This window comes from Oryctolagus cuniculus, chromosome 10 (genome assembly GCF_051225735.1).
Source record: "Oryctolagus cuniculus isolate XC-2025 breed Fujian yellow rabbit chromosome 10, ASM5122573v1, whole genome shotgun sequence".
NCBI lineage: Eukaryota > Metazoa > Chordata > Mammalia > Lagomorpha > Leporidae > Oryctolagus > Oryctolagus cuniculus.
Window position 1 is genome coordinate 68329114 of NC_142876.1, and position 21419 is coordinate 68350532.

The 21419-nt window shown below is 43.1% G+C and overlaps 1 protein-coding gene across 6 annotated transcripts in view; it reads right to left on the minus strand.

The window, feature by feature from the left end:
• The window catches only part of PIEZO2 (piezo type mechanosensitive ion channel component 2), a 454193-nt gene that overhangs the window by 352757 nt on the left and 80017 nt on the right, over window positions 1-21419 (minus strand). For all 6 annotated transcript variants that reach the window (XM_089305336.1, XM_089305338.1, XM_089305337.1 and 3 more), the window contains exon 2: window positions 18945-19040. In XM_089305336.1, coding sequence (XP_089161462.1) covers window positions 18945-19040 — 96 coding nt within the window. The remainder of the gene's footprint in view (window positions 1-18944; window positions 19041-21419) is intronic.

The following is a 21419-nucleotide window of genomic DNA, read 5'->3' on the forward strand; positions in this document are numbered from 1 at the left end:
GCATGTGAGATCATGAGAGGAAACCACCTACCAGCTATTCCATTGTCACTGTCCCTGTCATCAGAACGGATGTGCTTGATGGAGGAGCCAGGCAGATGGGGGAGACGGGAGACAGATGCTGGGGTTGAAGCCCAAGGAGTGTGCAGTGCATTGCAAGTGCTCAGGGGGCACCTGAAGCTGACAAAATAACTCAAGGACCCTAAGCAACCTTCTAAGCCCCAATGAATTTATATTTAAATGTGATGCAAAAGTATTAAGTACTTCAAAGAAGACTCCACAGATAACTTTTAGCTTTCTGTTTTATCAGTAATCTGGCTCTAAATCCAAAAACACTGTTTTAGGTTAGAAAGGGGAGTATTTTGATACAAGTTTTAATTAGCTAACAATAACCCCACCTGATCAGAATTGTGCTTGTACAAGGGTACCTAGAAAGGTGATGGAAATGAAATTTAAAAATAGGTTTATTTTAGTACCAAAAAAAAATGTTTGAATGCAAACAAGAACTATTCAAAAAGTTAGCGAAGATATATATTATGAAAAAACTATGGGCAGGCGCCACGGCTCACTAGGCTAATCCTCCGCCTAGTGGCGCTGGCACACCGGGTTCTAGTCCCGGTCGGGGCGCCGGATTCTGTCCCGGTTGCCCCTCTTCCAGGCCAGCTCTCTGCTGTGGCCAGGAAGTGCAGTGGAGGATGGCCCAAGTGCTTGGGCCCTGCACCCCATGGGAGACCAGGAGAAGCACCTGGCTCCTGCCATCGGATCAGCGTGTTGCACCAGCCGCAGCGCGCCGGCCGCGGCAGCCATTGGAGGTGAACCAATGGCAAAAGGAAGACCTTTTTCTCTGTCTCTCTCTCTCACTGTCCACTCTGCCTGTAAAAAAAATGCATGGATTTCAAAGTCTTTGTACCAAAATAAACATCTTTTCATTGCATTTTTATGTGAACCCTTTGAAATGCCCTCCTATAAATGGACAGTTGGTAGAGTAGATCAACATTTTGCATTAAGTTGGAGAGTAGAGTTTACAAATGTCCATCTCAAAAAAGTCAAATTGTGCCCCAAAATGGTGAGTTGCAAAAGGAGGAATCTCTCCTCCCTTCACACATGCATAGACATGCATGCTCAGGCAATCAGAGCATCTATACACACCATGATTAGGGTTTCCAGGCTTCAGCAATAAAAATACAGGACATGGCAGTGAAATTTAAATTCCCAACAAAAAAACCATGATAACCAACCAACCAACCAACCAGTACAGATTGGTTATCATCAACCAGCCAATACAGAACCTTGTTATATGGGCTTCTGTCTGAAGACATTTGATTTAATTTAATCCACTAACACTGACCCGTGGCTAACAGCACTATAACGCAGGCCCCACAAGGCTTTCAGAACACATGGATTTTATCCACGGCTTTCTTGCTCTTGAGAGCTCTAGACAGCAACTTTAACACTGTGTGGAGGCCACTGCAAACTGAAATCACCCCCAAAAGCACAACAGTGTGAAAAGCACATTACTAAACAGACTGCAGAAAGGATTCTTTGACACCTGTTTATGGTCCAAGATAGGAAAAGGAAGCAGACCACCCCCTGGGCCCCCTCAGCTGGGAACAGGAGTGTCAGGCAACTGAATTTTTATAAAGTCCTGTGCACATCCAGAAACAACCCTGAAAGCATGAGGAGTGGCTCAGGGAACACACATAAATGCTGTCAGCGAGGTCAATTCTCAAACACAAGACCCGTGAATAATGAAGGTGAACTCCACTTAGACTGCAGAATCTACCCTATGAAACAAAGCTTAAACTTTGGGATCACTAAGTTGATGGCAAGGTTCTAGATGTCGATGTGAGGCCTGTTTTTGCTTATAATTGTATGACCAATTCCGAACATGGTGTTTGGAAAGAGCAGGTGCCTCAAAACTCCTTGTCAGATGAATGAATGAACCAATCAATCACCACTCCATCCAGTTTGGCCACTCAGGGTAAGCTCCGGCTTCCTCTGATATCATGCTCTGTGCATCAGTGTACAGGACGTGCTCATTCAGACTCCGTCAGGATATTACTCAGAAAGTTAAAAAAAAAAAATAGGCAGAACTCAGGACCACCTTCCTCGTCCCCCATTTCCAAACACAGGGCCCTGCACAGCCTTCGGAAGCCACTTTTCTTACACCCTGCGAAGTGTGCGTGGGCCTTGGACAAAGCCTTTGTGAGAGCTCTGGCTGCTGAATACTTGATGAGCAGCATATGGCTGAAGGGTAGTCGGTCCCTGCCTTCCACGACAGCTGCAGCCCAACCAGCCTCGTCACCATTTCTAGCTCACTCACAGGCCACAAGTGTTAGCTCAACCCTTACGAGAAGGCAGGTAGCACAGCCTGCAGCCATGATCCTATCTCTCTAATAACCTGGCTGTTGAATGAGCCTGGAGATGAATAAGTAATCAATCCCCACCTACTGCCATCAGCTAACTGTCACTGTGGAGGTAAGAAACACTGTAGCAGTGTGACAAGGTGGCCCTTGTCCCACAACTCTGCTGCCAGTACTCTGCTCTGGCCTCCCCAGGAGCCACTTCCTCTGCTTACTCCATCTCTTATGCTCCAAACCGCCTGTCCAGGGGCCTGCACTGTGGTATAGTGATGTCCGTCTGCCACATCCCTTATGGGCACCAGTTCAAGTCCTGGCCACTCTACTTCTGATCCAGTTCTCTTCTGATGGCCTGAGAAAGCAACAGCATATGGTCCAAGTGCTTAGGCCCCTATACCCACATGGGAGACTCCAGCAGAAGCTCCTGGCTCCTGGCTTTGGATCACCCCAGCTCCACCATTATAGTCATTTGGGGAGTGAACAGGCAGTTGGAAGACCTCTCTTTCTGTCTCTCCCTGTCTCTGTCTGTAACTCTGCCTCTCAAATAAATAAATAAATCTTTAAAAATAAAATAAAGGGGCTGTCCAGACCTCTTTCTAACTCCCCATGCGTGGTGCAGCAGTACTGGGTCATGTCAACCATGTAGTTCTACATGAAAGAATGCTCCAAGGAGGCCAGGCAGACCAGGACTCTCCCAGATGGTAGCTATATACACCACTTTGTGCTGTCTAATCCAATCACGGCTAGGCTACACAAAAAGCACACAAGAGGCAAAGGAAGGTAGCCAAAGAGAGGTGTAAGGTCACCAGGAGAGAGCAAGGGCTCTCCAGAAAAGCGAGCATTGTTCCCTTAGAGTGTGGTCTCCTCTTTTTTCTGAAAACTACTTGCCCATGCCCAGGACTCCTTAATGTTCTAGTTCATGCAATTCTGAACTAGAATAATAACTTCTGATCAGTGTACCAGGGGCCAGATTTCAGCCTTCATTGCCCTCTCGACAGCGCCTTGTGCAGAGTGTGATCTGTTTAGCTGCAAGCAGCAGCAGCCCTGTTTCCCTACATGGCCTCCGCGAGGAACCCTGCTCTGTGGGACCTCTCACCACCACTGTTCTTGCTCTCAGAGAGTGGACACATGCGTGTCTGGGCCATCATCTGACCCAGTGGAGGACTTGCTGGGGGTGCATCCAGGAAGAGCAGGGAGGGGGAAGTCAGGTGCAGTGCAGTGCAGCAGATGCTGCATCTGACTACCTGGAAAGCTGAGACAGCCCCACAGAGGGGCCCCAGAACAAGGCCAGAGGACAGGGCCTTTGCAGACCCCACCCCCCAACTCACGGAGATGGGAGCTGCCCCATGCACCAGAGACAATGAACCTTGGATGAGGCAGGGAAGTTCCCAGAGATGCACACTGCTCCGAGCCTTCAGCCACCAACACTCCAGGCATCATGGCTGCCCTGAAGAGGTGGGGGAGGGGCGGGGCACTCTGTAATTAATACTAAGCACTGTTTAAGGACCAGCGCTGTGGTGCAGCTGGTTAAAGCCCCAGCATGCAGCACTGGCTTCCCATTTGAGTGCCGGTTTGAATCTCAGTTGCTCCATTTCCCATCCAGCTCCCTGCTAATGTGCCTGGGAAAGCAGTGGAGCATTGGCCAAGTGCATGAGCCCCTGCATCCATGTGGGAGACTGGGAAGAAGCTCCTGGATCTTGGCCCCTGACCTTGGCCTGGCCCAGTCTATGTTGTCGCAGCCATTTGGGGAGTGAACCAGCAGAGGGAAGAACTCTTTCTCGCTGTCTCCACCTCTCTAACTCTGCCTTTCAAATAAGTTAAATAATAATAATAATATTAATAATAATGATGATGATTAGCATTGTTTGAAGATGTAAATTTGCATTTCAAAAGGTCACTTCACATAAATCTGTACAAATAAACAGTACAAACCATGTTTGACAGTAACACATGAAGTTACACATGAAGCAAGCCCAGACTTTCTAACAAATGAATCCACCAGCGTCTCCAAAGGGTGGACTGCCCTGTTCAGGTTTTGAAGAAAGCAAGTTTCAAAAAATGGAAATAAATTAGCTTAAAGTAAGACCTAGGGGTCGATATCGTGCAGTAGGTTAAGCCACTGCTCATGATGCCGATAACCCATATCTCAGTACTGGTTCGAGTCCTGGCTGTTCCCCTTCTGATCCAGTTTTACTGCGAATGCCTCTGAGAGGGCAGCAGAAGATACCTAAGTGCTTGGATCCCTGCCACCCATGAGAGAATTGTGCATGGAGTTTCTGGCTCCTGGCTCCAAGCCCAGCCCTGGCTGTTGTGGCCATATGGGGAGTGAACCAGCAGATGAAAGATCTCTCTCTACTTCCCAAATCAATAAAAATAAATCTTTATAAAATAATACACAAACAAGACAAATACAGTTGAAGACTTTTAGAGGCAAAATGAAACTTAAAAGTTAGAGAGGAGCTACGATGTCCTCGTGGAGAGCATGTTATTCGTCTCCTTAGCACCTATCACAGGACCTACAAACTGCCGGTCTCCCAGCGTCTGTCCAGGAGCAGTGCCAAGCACTGAGCTTGCTAGGAAACCACGAGGCTGTTCAAGCGACTCGTCCGAGACCAGGCAGACAGCAATGGCAGAGCTGGAGTCCCATCTTGAGGTCAGAGGGCCTGACCTGTTCCCCTTTGTCTGTCTGATGGCCCAGGACAAAGCCTGACGGGGGAGGATCCGCGAAATGGCTATCAAAGGGATAAACAAGAGAGCAGTAATCTGAAGAGATGATGGACAAACTGAAGTCAATCCGAGTGAGCTACCTCACTGTAATGAGATGGCCACATGTGAATAACAGGTGAAGTCATATTGTTGATGTGGTTTAGCACAGCCAAACACAGTAGAAAGCTGTGCACTTCCGAAATCTTTTGTTTGGTCATATAATAATATGATCCAATGTTCCCTGAGCTAAGAATTACATGTTGCCTGAAACTCCCTCTGTCTGACAAAACAGAATACACTAAATTTAAAGCAGCAATGGAATAATACATTTGTGCTGTCCTGAAAAGGAACAAACTTCAAGCCCCAAATTATTTTATTCAAGAAACAAACTCCTAATCGTTTTTTTTCATCATTCCCTTTGGAGATGATCCTGATGAAAAAAACACAACCTAGTCATTTATTCAATTAAATATTTTTTTGCCTTTTGCTTTATTGTGACATAGTAAAACACAGTAGTAATAATCCTAATGGTATAAAGACTTAACTGTTTTTAACAAAAACCAGATGCAAGCAGTTTTAAATATCTGCTACTATTTCCTTTCTGATGTCTAAACACTGCTTTACAAGTTACAGGCCTCTTTGCCTCTTCAAGCAAGCAAATTGAACATCGTTTTTCTTTTGTCAGGTGCCTTAATGATCCTGCTAACCTGTAGCCTGGGTCAGAATCACAGGATAAAGCCCTTTTGGTGTTTTGGTTATTTTTAAGATGCATGCACACACACACACACACACACACAACTTCCTAACCATAACTTCCTCTTAAAATAGGAATCTTGTTCAGAGCAGAGGAGAACGAAAAACTCCTTTCGTCTCTATCATCTTAGGATAACTTTGACAACAGTTTGCAAAACTTGACATGACCTGTTAAAAATTCCACATGGTCACAATTGTCAGCAAAGCGCATGATGTCCCTCCTTTCCTACCCCTTTTTAATTATGTTTCCCCCAATACTGGAAGTGCTCCCAACGAACAGAAAAAAAAATACAGAATGCGTAATAACTTTGGAGTGTAAATGCAAGCAAATATATCAGGGGAATTGCTACCTTGCTGAAAAATAACAGAGCCAAGTTTATTAAGGAAAAGAGATATTTCAGAGACCTACTCCTTTCGAAACAAGGAGATGAAAAATTGCCACAAAACCATATGCTGGAAAGCATTTTGATGGCTGCCTGAAAGGGTCGGTGTGTGCAGTTTTATCATTGTTCCTGTGCAATCTATTGACTTCAGCAAAGAATTTGATGTTTCACCTACTCTGCAGGGAACCAGACAGCATAACTGAGCAGTAAGGGTATAATATAATATAATATAATATAATATAATATAATATAATATAATATAATAGAGACCCACCGAGGCTCCAGAAACCCTTCCCTTTTGTCTACTCCTGGAAGTTCTGTTCTCATCTATTCCACTGCTGTCTGTCCAGTGTTTGAGAACATTCAGAATGGAGGCCTTGGAGGAGTATAGGTTCTTGGACAAGGAAACAATTCTGTTCTTAGAAATAATTACACACTACCATTGTCATGAGTCTGTAGGTGTGTATGTGTGCATGTGTATCTATAAATCAATACCTCACCTAAGAACTGGTCAAGTGATTATGCTGTTAGGGTAGCTTTCCTGCAGGGCAATGGCTAATGTTGTAGTCATGTAATCTGCAACATCTCTTTCTAACTGCCCCTATTAAGTCAAATGAATGGATAAGACCTGCTTATCTGCTCCAGCATGCAAGAGCACACACTGACAAAAAAAAAAAAAAGAACTTGCTGGTAGGTCCCAGTTAGCAGACAGAAGCCTGTTCCAGCAAAGAACAAATATCACACTGTACCTGGAGGTGCACCTCTCCCACCACAGTCTGTGAGCACTTAACTGATAATATCAGGACCATCATTTATTGGACATAAATGGGAGTATGTAAAACTTGCTGTTGAAACCAACTGACAAAGATGCTAGACCTTGACCATTTAGCAGGGGTGGGGAACTCCCAGCCTGTAGCTATAAAGCTCACCAAATCCTTTGGTCTGGCATATAAAGACAACTGCAGGTGAGACCCAAAATTTCGATAAATCTATAGAAGACTAATTTTTAAGATGATAATTTTGTATGGACTGCAAATGATGTTATAAATATCATTTACATATACAAAAGTGACCTCTGGCAGAAAAAAGGTTCTCTACCCCTACTAGCATCAAAAACTAAGAATTTACAAGTAAGTGCGAGAAATGGGGAAGAGTCCCACCTCCTTGAGGATATATGGCAAGGCCCAGTGACATGGGATGGCAAAGGGAAAGCAGGAATTTAGACTGGCTGGAATGTGCCTTGGCTGCACTGATGCAGTTCTCAATTCTGTAAACAGAGGACAGACCATCTCTATCAGGGCTTCCCTATATAGCATTCCTAGGCTGCTAAAAGGATTTTCTTTCTATTTAACTGCACAATAATTTTTGTTTTCATTTCAGAATAAAGGTTCTGTCTTTGCAATGTCATTTTCCTATTCTTTAATAGGATGACTTAATACATAGAAAGTGCTTGTAGCAGTGGCTGGAACATAGGAAATGTGACACAGAGTTGGCCGCTTTTATTATTCATTACATTCCCAGGCAAAACACCTCTCCAGAGGAATACCTGAGTTTCTGAGCTGGACCAAGTGGGCACTGCTTAGCTTTTACAGTCAAGATTCTAGAATAAATCCAGACAGTTGATACTTCCTCAGGATGCTGCCTTTCACCTCACTCCATAATGACATGTAAGGTCACATGCATTCGTCCACACATATATCTCCACATAAAAGCCCATATACACACGTGTCCACACACATATATACATACACACACACGTATCCATCTGGAAAGATAGATACATGTTCCATGTGTATTCACCATGCATATGATTCACATTGTTCTCTTTCAAATACATCTCAAACCTCCTCATTCAGTGAGGAATGACCTTCAAACACTTGGGTTCATATTAAATAGTCTGTTTTGTTTCCTCCCTTTAAAATTGATAGAGCTCATTTAATCGTTCATTTTCCCCATTCAAGCTGGACTTCAAATGCTACACAAATCAAAATCACTTTCAAAGTACAAGAGTTTGCCCCCAGGGAGCCTACTCAAGGTAAGCTCTTAAGACTGCTGCAAAGGAGTCACCTGAGATAAGTTTAGAGCAGTAACAATGTCACTGGTATAGCAGGTGGCTTCTAAAGATAGCTGCATTGGAAGAGCTCCCCCCACTCAATAAAACACAGAAAAGCCAGTGTGTTTGAGAAGCTGTTCTGGTGAAGGGCCACGTTTCTCCATCTTTCTGTCCTCTATATGTCCAAACAGTGTTTGGTGACAACGCACCTTTCAATTAATACTTGCTGAGAGAAATAACCAATCACACTTAATACCATGTTATTTTCTAGCTCGCCTGTAGATCTACCATCCATCTGCACCAAACCATAGTAAATAACTCCCTTAGAGAGACTCCTATTGTATCTCCAGGTCCTTGGGTCCTTGTGTCCAGAGCCTGATAATCTATCAGCCAACAAGTATTTATTTTGGGACTGAATTTCCCCCTTTCCTTGCAAACTCTCAGAACATTTAACTCTGCAAAGGGCATGAGTCAAAAGCACACAGTGCTGGACAGTGTGGCCCGCCTCTTAGCACCTGTGAGTCCTGGGGTTTACTCATAGCCCATGTATAACTCAGTCATTCTCTGTCAGGTGAGAATTTTTGTTAATAGTTTTTAATAATAATAGCATCTCCCTCAAATGTTTATTTTGAGGATTAAATACTAACATACAACAATATGTACTTAATGATGGAACTGGCTATTAACAAGACAATTAGTCTAAGTATTATTTGAAAGAAATAAAAAGCATCCGCTGTGTCAAGCACACTAAGGAACCCTAGAAACCACATCATTCTTCGTGAATATTTAGAGAGCACTGGAAAAAAGTTCCTGCAGTCCTCCAAAGAGAATGAGTTTTCCAAATCTAGCTCACTCTGACATTCAAAGGAATAATGTTGTACTTCAAAAATAATGAAATTATTATTAGCCAATACTTATGGAGTACTTTCTGTGGCCTTCTTCCAGATCACACATGTTTTCATACTTATATTTCATCCAAACAAAACCAAAATTCTTCTATCATATTGAGTATGTTGTACTCAATATATTATAAGGTCTACAAAATCATTTTTGTAACTGGGAAAATAACTTGAAATTTCATTCATTTGCAATTCTAGAGCTACCTGAAGTTAATTATACATAGATTAATAAATTTAATGGAAAGAAATCTCAATAATGCCAAGATCACAGCTTTTGAGCAGCAAGAAAATATTCATTTCTTTCCTACAGAATTACATGCTTAAATAAAATGCCCATTGTTGTAAGTGAAAGCATAAAACATTTTTAACAGTCTTGATTTTTTCAATTACTCATGATCCTCTGATCCTAATTAAATCTAAAATAACAGAATCCCATGGCCTGTCATATCCTAAGCTTCTGTCTCCAGGGGACTACTGCATGCAATAAACTATGATATTTGCTATTATGAGGATTGAGTAAGCCTAGGACTACAGCTATGTTCACCAATGATTCTAGAACCCTAGACTCTACAAGTAAATCCACTAGTTCCATAAATATTTATTGAGTGCCTGCCATACATCAGGCACTATTTGGGGCCCTGGTTATACAACAGTAGAAACAAAGGCCATATGCTTGCCATTTGTTGTTTACACACTGGAAGGGACAAAAACACTAAATAAATCTATTAAATTGGGATTATGGCTCAGTTTCAGAACCCTAAAAAGCTGAGGGGCCAAGCCTTCATGCCAAACACTCTTATTCTTCAGATAATACCATGACAACGAATGTTTATTTCCAACCTGTGCCTCCTCATTGTATGGGGAAGGATGTGGAACGATTCATGTTGGAGAAGACCAGAGAATTGGATGTGGTGGAGAGAATCCCAAGCCTGCTGGGAGGGGCTTCAAGGAGATGACCTTGTGAGCCTGAGAGATACTCTAGACTGAGAAATGAGTCTTGCTTTAGGAACCCAAACGCAAGAAGAGAGGTGGGTTGGAGTGACTGTGACAGCAGAAGTGAGGGGCTTACATAAAGGGCTACTGCCCATTCAAAGTGCCGTGTGTGTGTGTGTGTGTGTGTGTGTGCGCGCTGTGAGACAGACAGAAAGAAACAGACATTGCAAGAATTGACTCTCTTGGAGATGACTTCAAGTCAGGTTGCCCAACAGGGACAACAGCACAGTCAAGAGTGAACCAAGGAAACCTAAGGGGTCCTAAATAGTGGGGTCTCCATCCTGACACCTGCTGTGTCCAGTGGGACTCAGCCCAGCCCCAGCAGAAGCAGCTTAGGTAGGCAAGGGGCAGGGTCGAGCCTCACCAGGGCCTCTGTACCCTCTCTAGGCTCCCACGGGCATCAGAACACACTGGGGAAGAATTCTTTCAAACAGCATTTTATAGTTTTTCATTTTGTTTTTGTTTTTACTGGCCTGGGGACAGGAATGACTGATTTTAGACAGATTGGGGCACTAAAGAAACAAAAAAAAAATTGACTGCGAGATAACAGATGAGCTCTGTAGAACGCCTAAAATTTCACCAGCTACGGGAATTTTCCTCCAGGTGCACTCCCAGTGAGAAATGTGCAGGAATAACTGGGGAGAGAAACACAACAGCTGTGTGTCTGGGACCCTCAAATCTAGCTCTTGCTAAGGGCCACAGAGAATTTCAGATCATATACATATTGAGGAAAATAAAACTGGTTCACAGCATGAAAAATACAAGGGGAAGTGGAATAGGACACATAGGTAAGCAAAGGAAGATGTTTCTAAGGAGGTGACATTTGAGATGAATCTGAGTTATGGGCAAAGCCACCCGCTGGAAATCTGTGGAGGGATGTTCCAGCACAGTGTCTTGGTCCATTCTCTGTTACCATAACAGAATGCCTGAGACATGGTCACTTACAGACGTCAGCGATTTCCTTCTGACAGCTCGGAGTCTGGGAAGTCCAGGAATATGACACCAGCATCTGGCAAGGGCCTTCTTACCACATCAAAATATGTAAGGGCCATTGTATGGCAAGAAGGAGGGCATGAGACAGAAGGAGTGGGCCACAATTGTCCTTTCATGGGAGCTTTCTCCTGCAGTAATGGCCTTGATCCATTTATGAAGCCAGAGCCTGTGTGACTTGAACACCTCTAAAAGGATCCATCTAATAAAAGTGCAACAGAGGCAAGTGAATTGAATTTGAATATGACTCTGGGAGGGGATATTCAAACCATAGCACAGAGATCTGCTGACTCAAACCTGTGTAAGTTCTGCAACTAATAATCACTACTATTTGGCTAATCATTTTATATATTGCTTAAGATCTATCTGCTCCTTTGATTTCCCCACAAAGCCTCCTTATCCTGAAGTGTATGGATCTCTAAGTGCTAAGGGGGGGATTTGACTCAAAGAAGTGACATCCAGGTCAAGTGAGTGGCAGGAGGGAGAGACAGCCACATTGTTCCCTCACTGCTGCACTGGGCAGACTATGTGTGACCTTGGACATGAATGCTAGAGCTGTCTCTTCATCTAACTCTCACCTCCCAGGCTGGCCCCTCTGCCCAGGCTCCAGCTGTCCAACCACATGTGTTATCTCATGGGTAGGAGGCCTGAGGCAGAGGTCCATGCATCATGGACCCTTGTAGCTGGTTCCCCAGAAACAGAGCCTGAGGAGGATGCAGACAGCAAGGGGATTATTGAGTAGTGTTCTTGTGCAACACCTGTTCAGAGTGAAGGAAGTAAGACCTCACATAGGCAGACACTAAATATTGATGCCCTTGCGCCAGACACCTCTGCTGACCGAGACCTTCCTGTCTTGATAACTGTGTTCAGCAGTCACAAGGTTCAGGCTTTCTCTGTCCAGGGCAAAGAGAAATTCATGTAAAGTGGCTCCCTTCCACCGCCATCAATTCCCAGACAGGGATTCTGCAGTGCACTGATCCAGAAACACCTGCTGGCAGGTGGGGAACAGGTGCCTCCATCCTGAAAGGGGACTGTGCATTAACACCACAGCGTGTGCTGCACATAATCTTGTGGAAGAGATTCTGGCAGAGAGAGGAGCCTCTTCAGGAAGTGGATCTGGTCGGGGCAATCTATAAATCATGTCCTGAAGTCACTAATAATCTTCTGCCCAGCAAACAAAGACAGAAGGGAGATACCATCCCTTCCCCAACTCTCCACAGGACACTGGAAAAGTCAAAGGTCGTTGTTTAATGACTGGCATGGGGCTGTCACATCTGATTGACACAGTAGACTGCAGAGGGTCAGCCAATGCTGTCTGCACACACACTTGTTGCTAAACTTTCTCCTGCAGGTCTGGCAGTGGCCGATGGCTCTTGTTTTGAATTCTGCTGCTGCCACCCAACCCCAATCCTCCCCAGCTTCCCTGCAGATAGCTACATGGCTTCAACTTTGCTCCTGACTTCTTAGTTCTTCCATCACTGTTATTTGCAACTGATTCCCTCTGTTAAATGTTCTTTTTTTTTTTTTTTTTTTGAAACACCTAGAGTGAGGTGGGTGTTGTGGTGCAATGATTTAAGCTGCCACTTGGGACACCCACAACCCACCTCAGAGTGCCAGTTCGTGTCCTGGCTCCTCTGCTTCCAATCCAGCTTCCTGTTACTGCATCCTGGGTGGCAGCAACAGCCCAAGTATTGGGTCTCTGTCGCCCATTTGGGAGACCTGCACAGAGTTTTGGGCTGTTGACTTCAGCCTGGTCAAGCACTGTTACAGTTATTTGTGGAATAAATGAACCAATGGATGGAAGAGCTCTCCCCACCCCCCACCTCTCTCTCTCTCTCTCTTTCTCTCTCTCTGTTTTTTGCCATTCAAATAGATTAAAATATATGAATAAACATTCAAAAACCACCCAGAATGATTCCTGATTTCTAGTTGAACCCTGACTGATACAATGCTACTGGGATAACTACACATTTGAAGATCTGAAATAGAAAACTAAGAGTTCCAAAATCCTTGATGGATGAAAGACAGCAGATGTCACTTAGTCAAATGCTTACCATTTAACTCCCTTCACAATATTATTACAAAATGATCTTCTGGTCTCTGTTAATTCTTTCTTTGTTGCTCTAGATCAGAAACAATGGCTTGTATTTGTGAAGTAGTAGATTTCTGTTTTATTCAAGAACGAACTGCCCAACAGTACCATAGAGTCCCTAGAAGACAGGGAGCTCCCTGGCACCACTCATCTGTAGGAAGAACCACATGGGCAGCAGACATGAGAGCTGAAGAAGGGACTCCACTAACTGGCAGCTGGGATGTTCTTGATCACTCCAGTAGGCTCTTCTTCCTCTAGTATTCTGTGTATCTGTATAGTTCAGCCCTCTTTAGTCAATAGCACCCCTAAGCTAAGGGGATTCTGAGTACTTTCCATCACCCTAATTTTTTAAAAAAATTATTTACATAAAGAGAACACATTTAATATATTTCATATATACAATTTTAAAAGCATGATGATATTCCCACTCTTCTCCCTCCTCCTTCCTTTCTTCCTTCCATTTTCTTTTAATTTTTTGATACCACACTTTCAATTTCCTTTATTTTATTTTTATAGAAAACTTTTATTTTATAAATATAAATTTCAAAAGTACAACTTTTGGATTATTGCAGTTCTTTTCCCCATAACCACCCTCCCATCCGCAAACCATCCCATCTCCTACTTCTTCTCCCAACCTATTCTTCATTAAGATTCATTTTTAATTATCTTTATATACAGAAGATCAACTCTATACTAAGTAAATATTTCAACAGTTTGCACCCACACAGACACAGAAAATATAAAGTACTGTTTGAAGATAAGTTTTACCGTTAATTCGCATAGTACAGCACATTAAGGACAGAGGTCCTACATGGGGAGCAAGTGCACAGTGACTCCTGTTGTTGGTTTAACAATTATTTATGATGTCAGTAATCACCCGAGGCTCTTGTCATGAGCTGCCAAGGCTATGGAAGCCTCTTGAGTTCACAAACTCTGACATTCTTTAGACAAGGCCATAATTAAAGTGGAAGTTCTCTCCTCCCTTCAGAGAAAGGTACCTCCTTCTTTGATGGCCCCTTCTTTCCACTGGGATCTCACTCACAGAGATCTTTCATTTAGGTCTTTTTTTCCCTCCTGTAGAAGTAAAACTGGCACTATGAGAAGCAGTGATTTGATCAGCCCTTGTCCTGACTGTCAAGGAACAGCTTAACTATTTTATGCTTTTTAGAATTTTTTTCTACTTATTACCATTGGTTGAACTCTTTACTTAACACAGAATTTTTCTTAGGTGCTTAAATCCAATTGAAAATTGATCCCTGTTAAAAATAAGAGTGGGAATAAGAGAGGGAGCAGATGTACAGTTCAGCACACGCTCCCTTAGACTTAACTAAGGGTAAACTAAAAACTTGCCATGGGACTCCAAATCCCATTAAGTTGGCAGGTACTAATGCCATCTTACTACTTAAAGTGATCAGTTTAAGTTCATAACTGATCATAAAGATAGGATTAAGTGTCAAAGGGATCATATAAGTAAGTCCAGTGTCTGCTAATAATAATTGATAGAATGCAAAAGGAGAGAGCGATCCAACATGGGAAGCGGGATACACAACGGATTCATAGAATGACGAGTGCCCTAAACAGCACTCTGGCCTCAATTTCCTTTATAGTCACAGGCTTAATCCTCCCCTAAATGAAGAAATTCAACAGGCAGAATGTAGAAAGACCACTGCTCTGCAGGAAGCACCCTAATTTTTAAAAACTCAGTTTTTATACATTTCAATATAACCCTAGCTGCTGCCCATCTCCCAGCCTCCCCAGCGCAGTGACAGAGGTCTTACAACAAATCCCCTGCTTCATCACAGGCAAGGAGAGGGCATCAGTAATACTCAGAAACTCTGCCCTGTTGATAGCCTTGAGGTCAACCACAGCAGCCTCCTCTCACCCAGGCTTTCACGTTCTGACATTTCAGTCACTTGTGGCCAACTGCAGTCCAAAAATGCTAACGGAGAATTACTCAAATAAAGCAACTACAAGTTATAAATTACATGCCAGGCTGAATAGTGTGATAAAATCTCACCCTGTCCCACCTAGGATGTGAATCATCCCTTTGTGCCACGTATCCACTCTGTATATACTACCCACATGTTAATGCTAGCCATCTAGTAGAAACTGAGTTATCAGATCAACTGGCCTGGTATCCCTGGGCTTCTGTTCAAGTCACTCTGGTTTTATTTAGCAGTGGCCTCAAAATGCAAGAGTACTGATGCAAAGGAACCACTGAGGCATTAATGAACTCTGGTCCTGTGTGGCTCTGCTGCAGGGCATATAGAAAAAATACCAGCATAGATAAAGTTTGCTACTATCTGTGGTTTCAAGCAGCCACTGGAAGTGTTGGAACATATTCCCTGTGGATAAGGTGAGCTACAGTAAGTAAATGTCCCTGTCCTAAACAACAAAGAAGGACTAGAATCGAGCATTTAGAGCTGCTTGCTATGGTTTGGCCATGGTGGTCCCTCAAGCGTTCAAGTACTGAAAACTTGGTCCTCTGGATTACAATGTTGGAAGGTGGTAGACCTTTTAAAGAGGTGGCACCTAGTCGGAGGTTCCCAGGTCAGTGGGTACTCTGCCCTCAGAAGGTATAAAAGTAGTTATGGAGGAACCCCTGAGGTTGTTCTCATGAGTCAGCCTGAACCTGACCCCTGAATCAGTCTCTGGCCTCTGTCTCACTGTGTAATCACTACTTTTCTCACATGCTCCCAATATGGGCTCGAGACCCTCCCCAGAGTTAAGCTGATGCTGGAGCCATGCCATTGCACCTCCAAAACTCTGAGCAAAATAAACCTCTTTTCTTTCTAAAGTAGTCTGCCTCGGGCAATTCATGAGAGTAACAAAATCAGACTAATACACTATTCCAAGAGCTAGATCCAAAAATCACTTCCCAACTTATGATATTAATATTTGTTATATCCTGGGCATTTTTATGGATGTGCTGATAAGATACAAGAAAGAAACTTGCAACACAGTGTGCTAAAACTCCGGCCTGCATCACCAGCATCCCATATGGGTGCCAGTTCGAGTCCTAGCTGCTCCACTTCTAATCCAGCTCCCTGCTAATGTGCCTGGGAAAGCAGTAGAAGATGGCCCAAGTCCTTGGGCCCCTGCGCCGCGTGGGAGACCCAGAAGAAACTCCTGGCTCCCAGCTTTGGATCGGCTCAGCTCTGGCCATTGCAGCCATCCTGGGAGAGAACCAGTGGACGGAAGACCTCTCTCATTATCTCTACCTCTCTGTGTAACTGTCTCAAATAAAAATAAAAAAATTAAATCTTTAAAAAAAAAAAAAAGAAAAAAAAGATACTTAGGAGACCCAGTGGAGAGCAGAGGGAAGGACCTGGAGTGCTGTTCTCATTCATGCACCTTCCTTCCAGTTCAGGTGGAATCTGCATTAGTCCACAGGTCTAGCAAAGGAGAGTGTGGCCTGATCGGCTCTGGAGGCCAATTCAAACTCAGTCACCGTCTCAGGCACAAACTGTCTGGGCACAGGGAATGCAGAGCTTGCCAGCAGTCCTTTCAATTTGCCTATGTACTTTTTTGACTGATTCGTGAAAAACATGTAGGGACACCAACTCCAGAGTCCAAGCAAGTCTGAACCTGAGTCTCCCGAAAAGCCACACAGCACACACAGCATCCTCCCATGCTGGGGCCATCACTGGCAGAGGTCAGCTCCATAGGGGACCTCACGCCACCAGGGCTGTCTAACCTGGTATGTCTCAAAACACAGATTTGGGGAACACAGGGAATAGGAGCCCTATGAGTTCAGAAAAAAATACATGTGACGTCCCTTCCTGGAGTCCCTCTGCAATCACAGAAACAAACAAGCAAATGAGGCTGTGTTGAATATCAGCCATGTTTCTTGGTGCTGAAATGCAGGGAAGAGGAAAATAAATTCTCACAATGCTGCTTCCAGGTAGGGATGGGGAAGATCCAAGTGGATTTCCCCCTCAAGCCTGCTGTCCTCTCCTTTCCTATTATGAGCTGCGCCAGGAGACAACTGTGCCCTTGATTATGCCTTGTTGGTTCATTGACCTGGTTGCATTTTGTTAGTTCAGGGTATTTCTTTATCTAGAGAGGATTTTCTTTTTTGCCTTTGATTCTGTTTCACCTGTGATCTTCCTGATGGTGTCAGTCCCTGGTGCACTTGAACTTAGACCAGTGAGCACTTCTACCATTGTTGCAACATTCAGGACTGGTTAGTTAGAGATAAAGGAAAAGTTAGGGTGGGCGCATACATACAAAGGGACAGATCCCAGTTACCTCGAATCCAAAAAAGACATAAGGTTCCAACTTGATATAAACATGATAGATATTGCAATTGAATATATAAAGGTAGTCATGTTTAAGCTGAATGCACACAAACCTTCTTTCTCTGAAAAATGAGCATCAAGTTATGAAGTGGAAGTTGCCTATATGCTGCAATCTTGTTCTGAGGCCTGAAACTACTTTGCTTATGTTGATCTCTTCAGGAATGAGGCTGTAGTGTCTGGGGTAAAGATTTACGTAAACTCACATTTCTCTAGACTTTCCTAACTTTGTATATTAAAAATTTAAGGGACATTAAGGCGTTCCTCTCCTGAGTCAGGAAAATCAACATGACATATAACTATTGCAGTCACAACACTGGGATGAAGATCTGCAAGTGTTTTACAATTTAATGATGAATGGAGAGAATGGAAAAGATGCAGTCATTGTTTGTTGCTCTGTGAACACCAGGGTCTTTCCTTCTTCCTCCAGAGTCCACCATCAACAAGAAAGTCACCAGCAATGAGCTTTCCCATGCTGCTCCATAAGTTGGGTCAAACACAACTTCCTTTTCCTTTCTTGTAAACAGATAGCCTTGAGGGCTATTACACTCACCTAAGGTATTTGGCACAGTCCTTACTTCTTGCAGTGTGGGCGTTTTTCAAAACAATTGATTAAATTATCTAAGCATGGTTTTAGTTTGATACTTGTGGGAGAACTTCAAATAAACAAACTCACAAACCAGACCATGCTTCCAAATTACAGCCTCAACAAACACAGCTCTCTTCTATGTCCTGAGACCTTGTAGAGGAGCAGGAAAGGGATCTAAAGCTTTGCAGGAACATGCCTAAGAAAATATGCTTCCAACTCAGATTATGCCCTTTCATTACGTCATTGAGGCAGATGCTAACAAACCTCAACTGACATGAACAAGGCTGGACTACGAGCAGGCTTCCTCTCTTGGTCTCCTGCTAAGTGGCTTAGGAATGTCAAACACTGCTCTGCCCCTTCCAATTGCCACTAACTTCTCCCCGATCATTCACCCCCCAACATTGACACACATGTGTCAATGCCAACTGCCATGTTTGATTGACAATACTTTTTTAGTTTTATCTAGACACAGATATACTGCCAAGCATACTAACAAAGACCTAATAGGGACTACATGTGAAGAACAACTGTGAAAGTGACCTAAGAAATTATCACAATTTCTATACAGCTCTATTTGATGTAGCTGTTCAAATATTTGACACCCACTCCCTACTGGACCACCCATGTTGTACAGATAACATCTCTCCCATCAGATAAACAAAAAATGCATTGAAACTGTATAACTGAAGGGGAGGGTTGCAGGTGGGAGGGAAGTTATGGGGGGGAGCCATTGTAATCCATAAGCTGTACTTTGGAAATTTATATTCATTAAATAAAAGTTTAAAAAAAAAGAAACTGTATAACTGTTATGCCAAATAATAAGTGCCTTACCTTGCATTGTGGCTTTTGTTGGTTCTGAGAATAGAGGAATGAGCAAGAGGTAGATAAGGTAGACAAAGGAGAGCCCATTGTACCGGAATGCACATGCTGTGGTTGGGGAGAGAAAAGAGAGGGAGAACGTCATTAACAGAACCAGGGTGTACAACAGTGTCAAACATGGAATCAAATATCACTAGCTCAAGTATCACTTCCTAAATGGATCTGTCAATCACAAAGTATACATTCGATATTTATTACCTGTTCATGGCTATATTGAGCATGATGAGAAACAGTGAATTAAAATAGGTGGTTCTTGCTCTTAAAATCTAACTCAGAAGCCGGCGCCGTGGCTCAATAGGCTAATCCTCCACCTTGCGGCGCCGGCACACCGGGTTCTAGTCCCGGTTGGGGCGCCGGATTCTGTCCCGGTTGCCCCTCTTCCAGGCCAGCTCTCTGCTATGGCCAGGGAGTGCAGTGGAGGATGGCCCAGGTGCTTGGGCCCTGCACCCCATGGGAGACCAGGAAAAGCACCTGGCTCCTGGCTCCTGCCAGGATCAGCGCGGTGCGCCGGCTGCAGCGGCGGCCATTGGAGGGTGAACCAGCGGCAAAGGAAGACCTTTCTCTCTCTGTCTCTCTCTCTCACTGTCCACTCTGCCTGTCAAAAAAAAAAAAAAAAAAAAAAAAAAAAAAAAAAAAAAAAAAAAAAAAAAAAAAAAAATCTAACTCGGAGGAGCCGGCATTGTGATGCAGTGAGTTAAGCTGCTACTTGTGATGCCTTTACCCCTGTCAGAGTTCTGGTTCAAGTCCTGTCGCTCCACTTCCCAATGAGCCTCCTGCTAATGTGCCAGGGAAAGCAATGGATGATGATCCAAGTGCTTAGGCCCTGTCACACATGTGGGAGACACTAATGGAAGAGTTCTTGGCTTCTGGTTTCACCTAACTCAGCCTTGGCTATTGTAGCTATTTAGGGAATGAACCAGTGGATGAAGGATCTCTCTCTCTCTCTCTCTCTCACACACACACACACACACATTTCTTCTTTCTCTCCCTTTTTGGCACTCTTCCTTTCAAATAAATAAATAAATAAACTGAATATTTTAAAATTCTTTTTTAATTTTAATTTATTTGATAGGTAGAGTTATAGACAGTGAGAGAGACAGAGAGAAAGGTCTTCCTTCCGTTGGTTCAACCTCCAAATGGCCGCTACGGCCGGTGCTGCACTGATCCAAAGCCAGGAGCCAGGTGCTTCTTCCTGGTCTCCCATGCAGGTGCAGGGGCCTAAGCACTTGGACCATCCTCCACTGCCCTCCCGGGCCACAGCAGAGAGCTGGACTGGAAGAGGAGCAACTGGACTAGAACCTGGTGCCCATATGGGATGCCAGCGCCGCTGGCAGAGGATTAACCGAGTGAGCCATAGCGCCGGTTCCCTGAATCTTAAAAATTCTAAACAGGAGGTATGAAGGTTAAGACAAAACTACTAAAAATAATAGTTATTATTAATAATAATAATGCCTACAGTAATTTGTTAGTAGATCCATAACATAAAAAGATATAATTTTTATATAAAAAACAAAATGTTGGAAGAATGGAGTAAAACTGCTGAGTTTCTACACACAATCAAATTCTAAGTTGTCAACCACTTAAAGTAGCCTATTATAACTAATACATTTTACATAAGCCTCATGGTAGCCACAATGCAAAAACCTGTTGTAGATACACAAAAGATAAAATGTAAAAAAACTAGAGTGCTACTAAAAAAAAATTACCAAATCACAAAGAAGAATAAAATTGCAAAAGAAGAAGAAAACAAAGGACCTACAAAGTAACCAGAAGACAATAAATGAAACCACAGCAATAGATTCATTTTTACTATTTGTTTTTTTTTCTCAGAAACCTTTTATTTAAGGAATGCAAACTTCATGCATTTCATAAGTACAACTTTAGGAACATAAAGATTCTAACCTATTAATACTTGCTTTGAATATAAATGGATTAAATTATCCAATCACAAGACATGAAGGAACCAACTACCTATAAGCTATGTATCCATACTCACTTCAGATTTAAGAACACACATAGATTATAGATGAAGTATTGGGAAAAAAATTTTCCATGTGAATGGAAAACAACACAAAATAGATGTAGATATACTTCCATCAGATAACATAAATATACTTCCATCAGTAAAAACTATAAAATGAGATGACTAAGTTACTTCATAATGATAAAAACACTAGTTAATCAAGTGGAAATAGCAGTTCTAAATATATGTGCCCTCAACATCAGAGCACAAAAATAATATAAAACCATGTTAAGACATGAATTCAGAAACAGAATGCAATTTGGACTTTGATACCCTGCTTTCAGCAACAGAAAGATCAACCCAGACAGAAAACTAATAAGGACCAAATGAGCCTAACAGCCTAACAGTCACCTGAAACATGACATTCATCAGTAGCTGACAGCACACTCATCTCAAAAGCACAA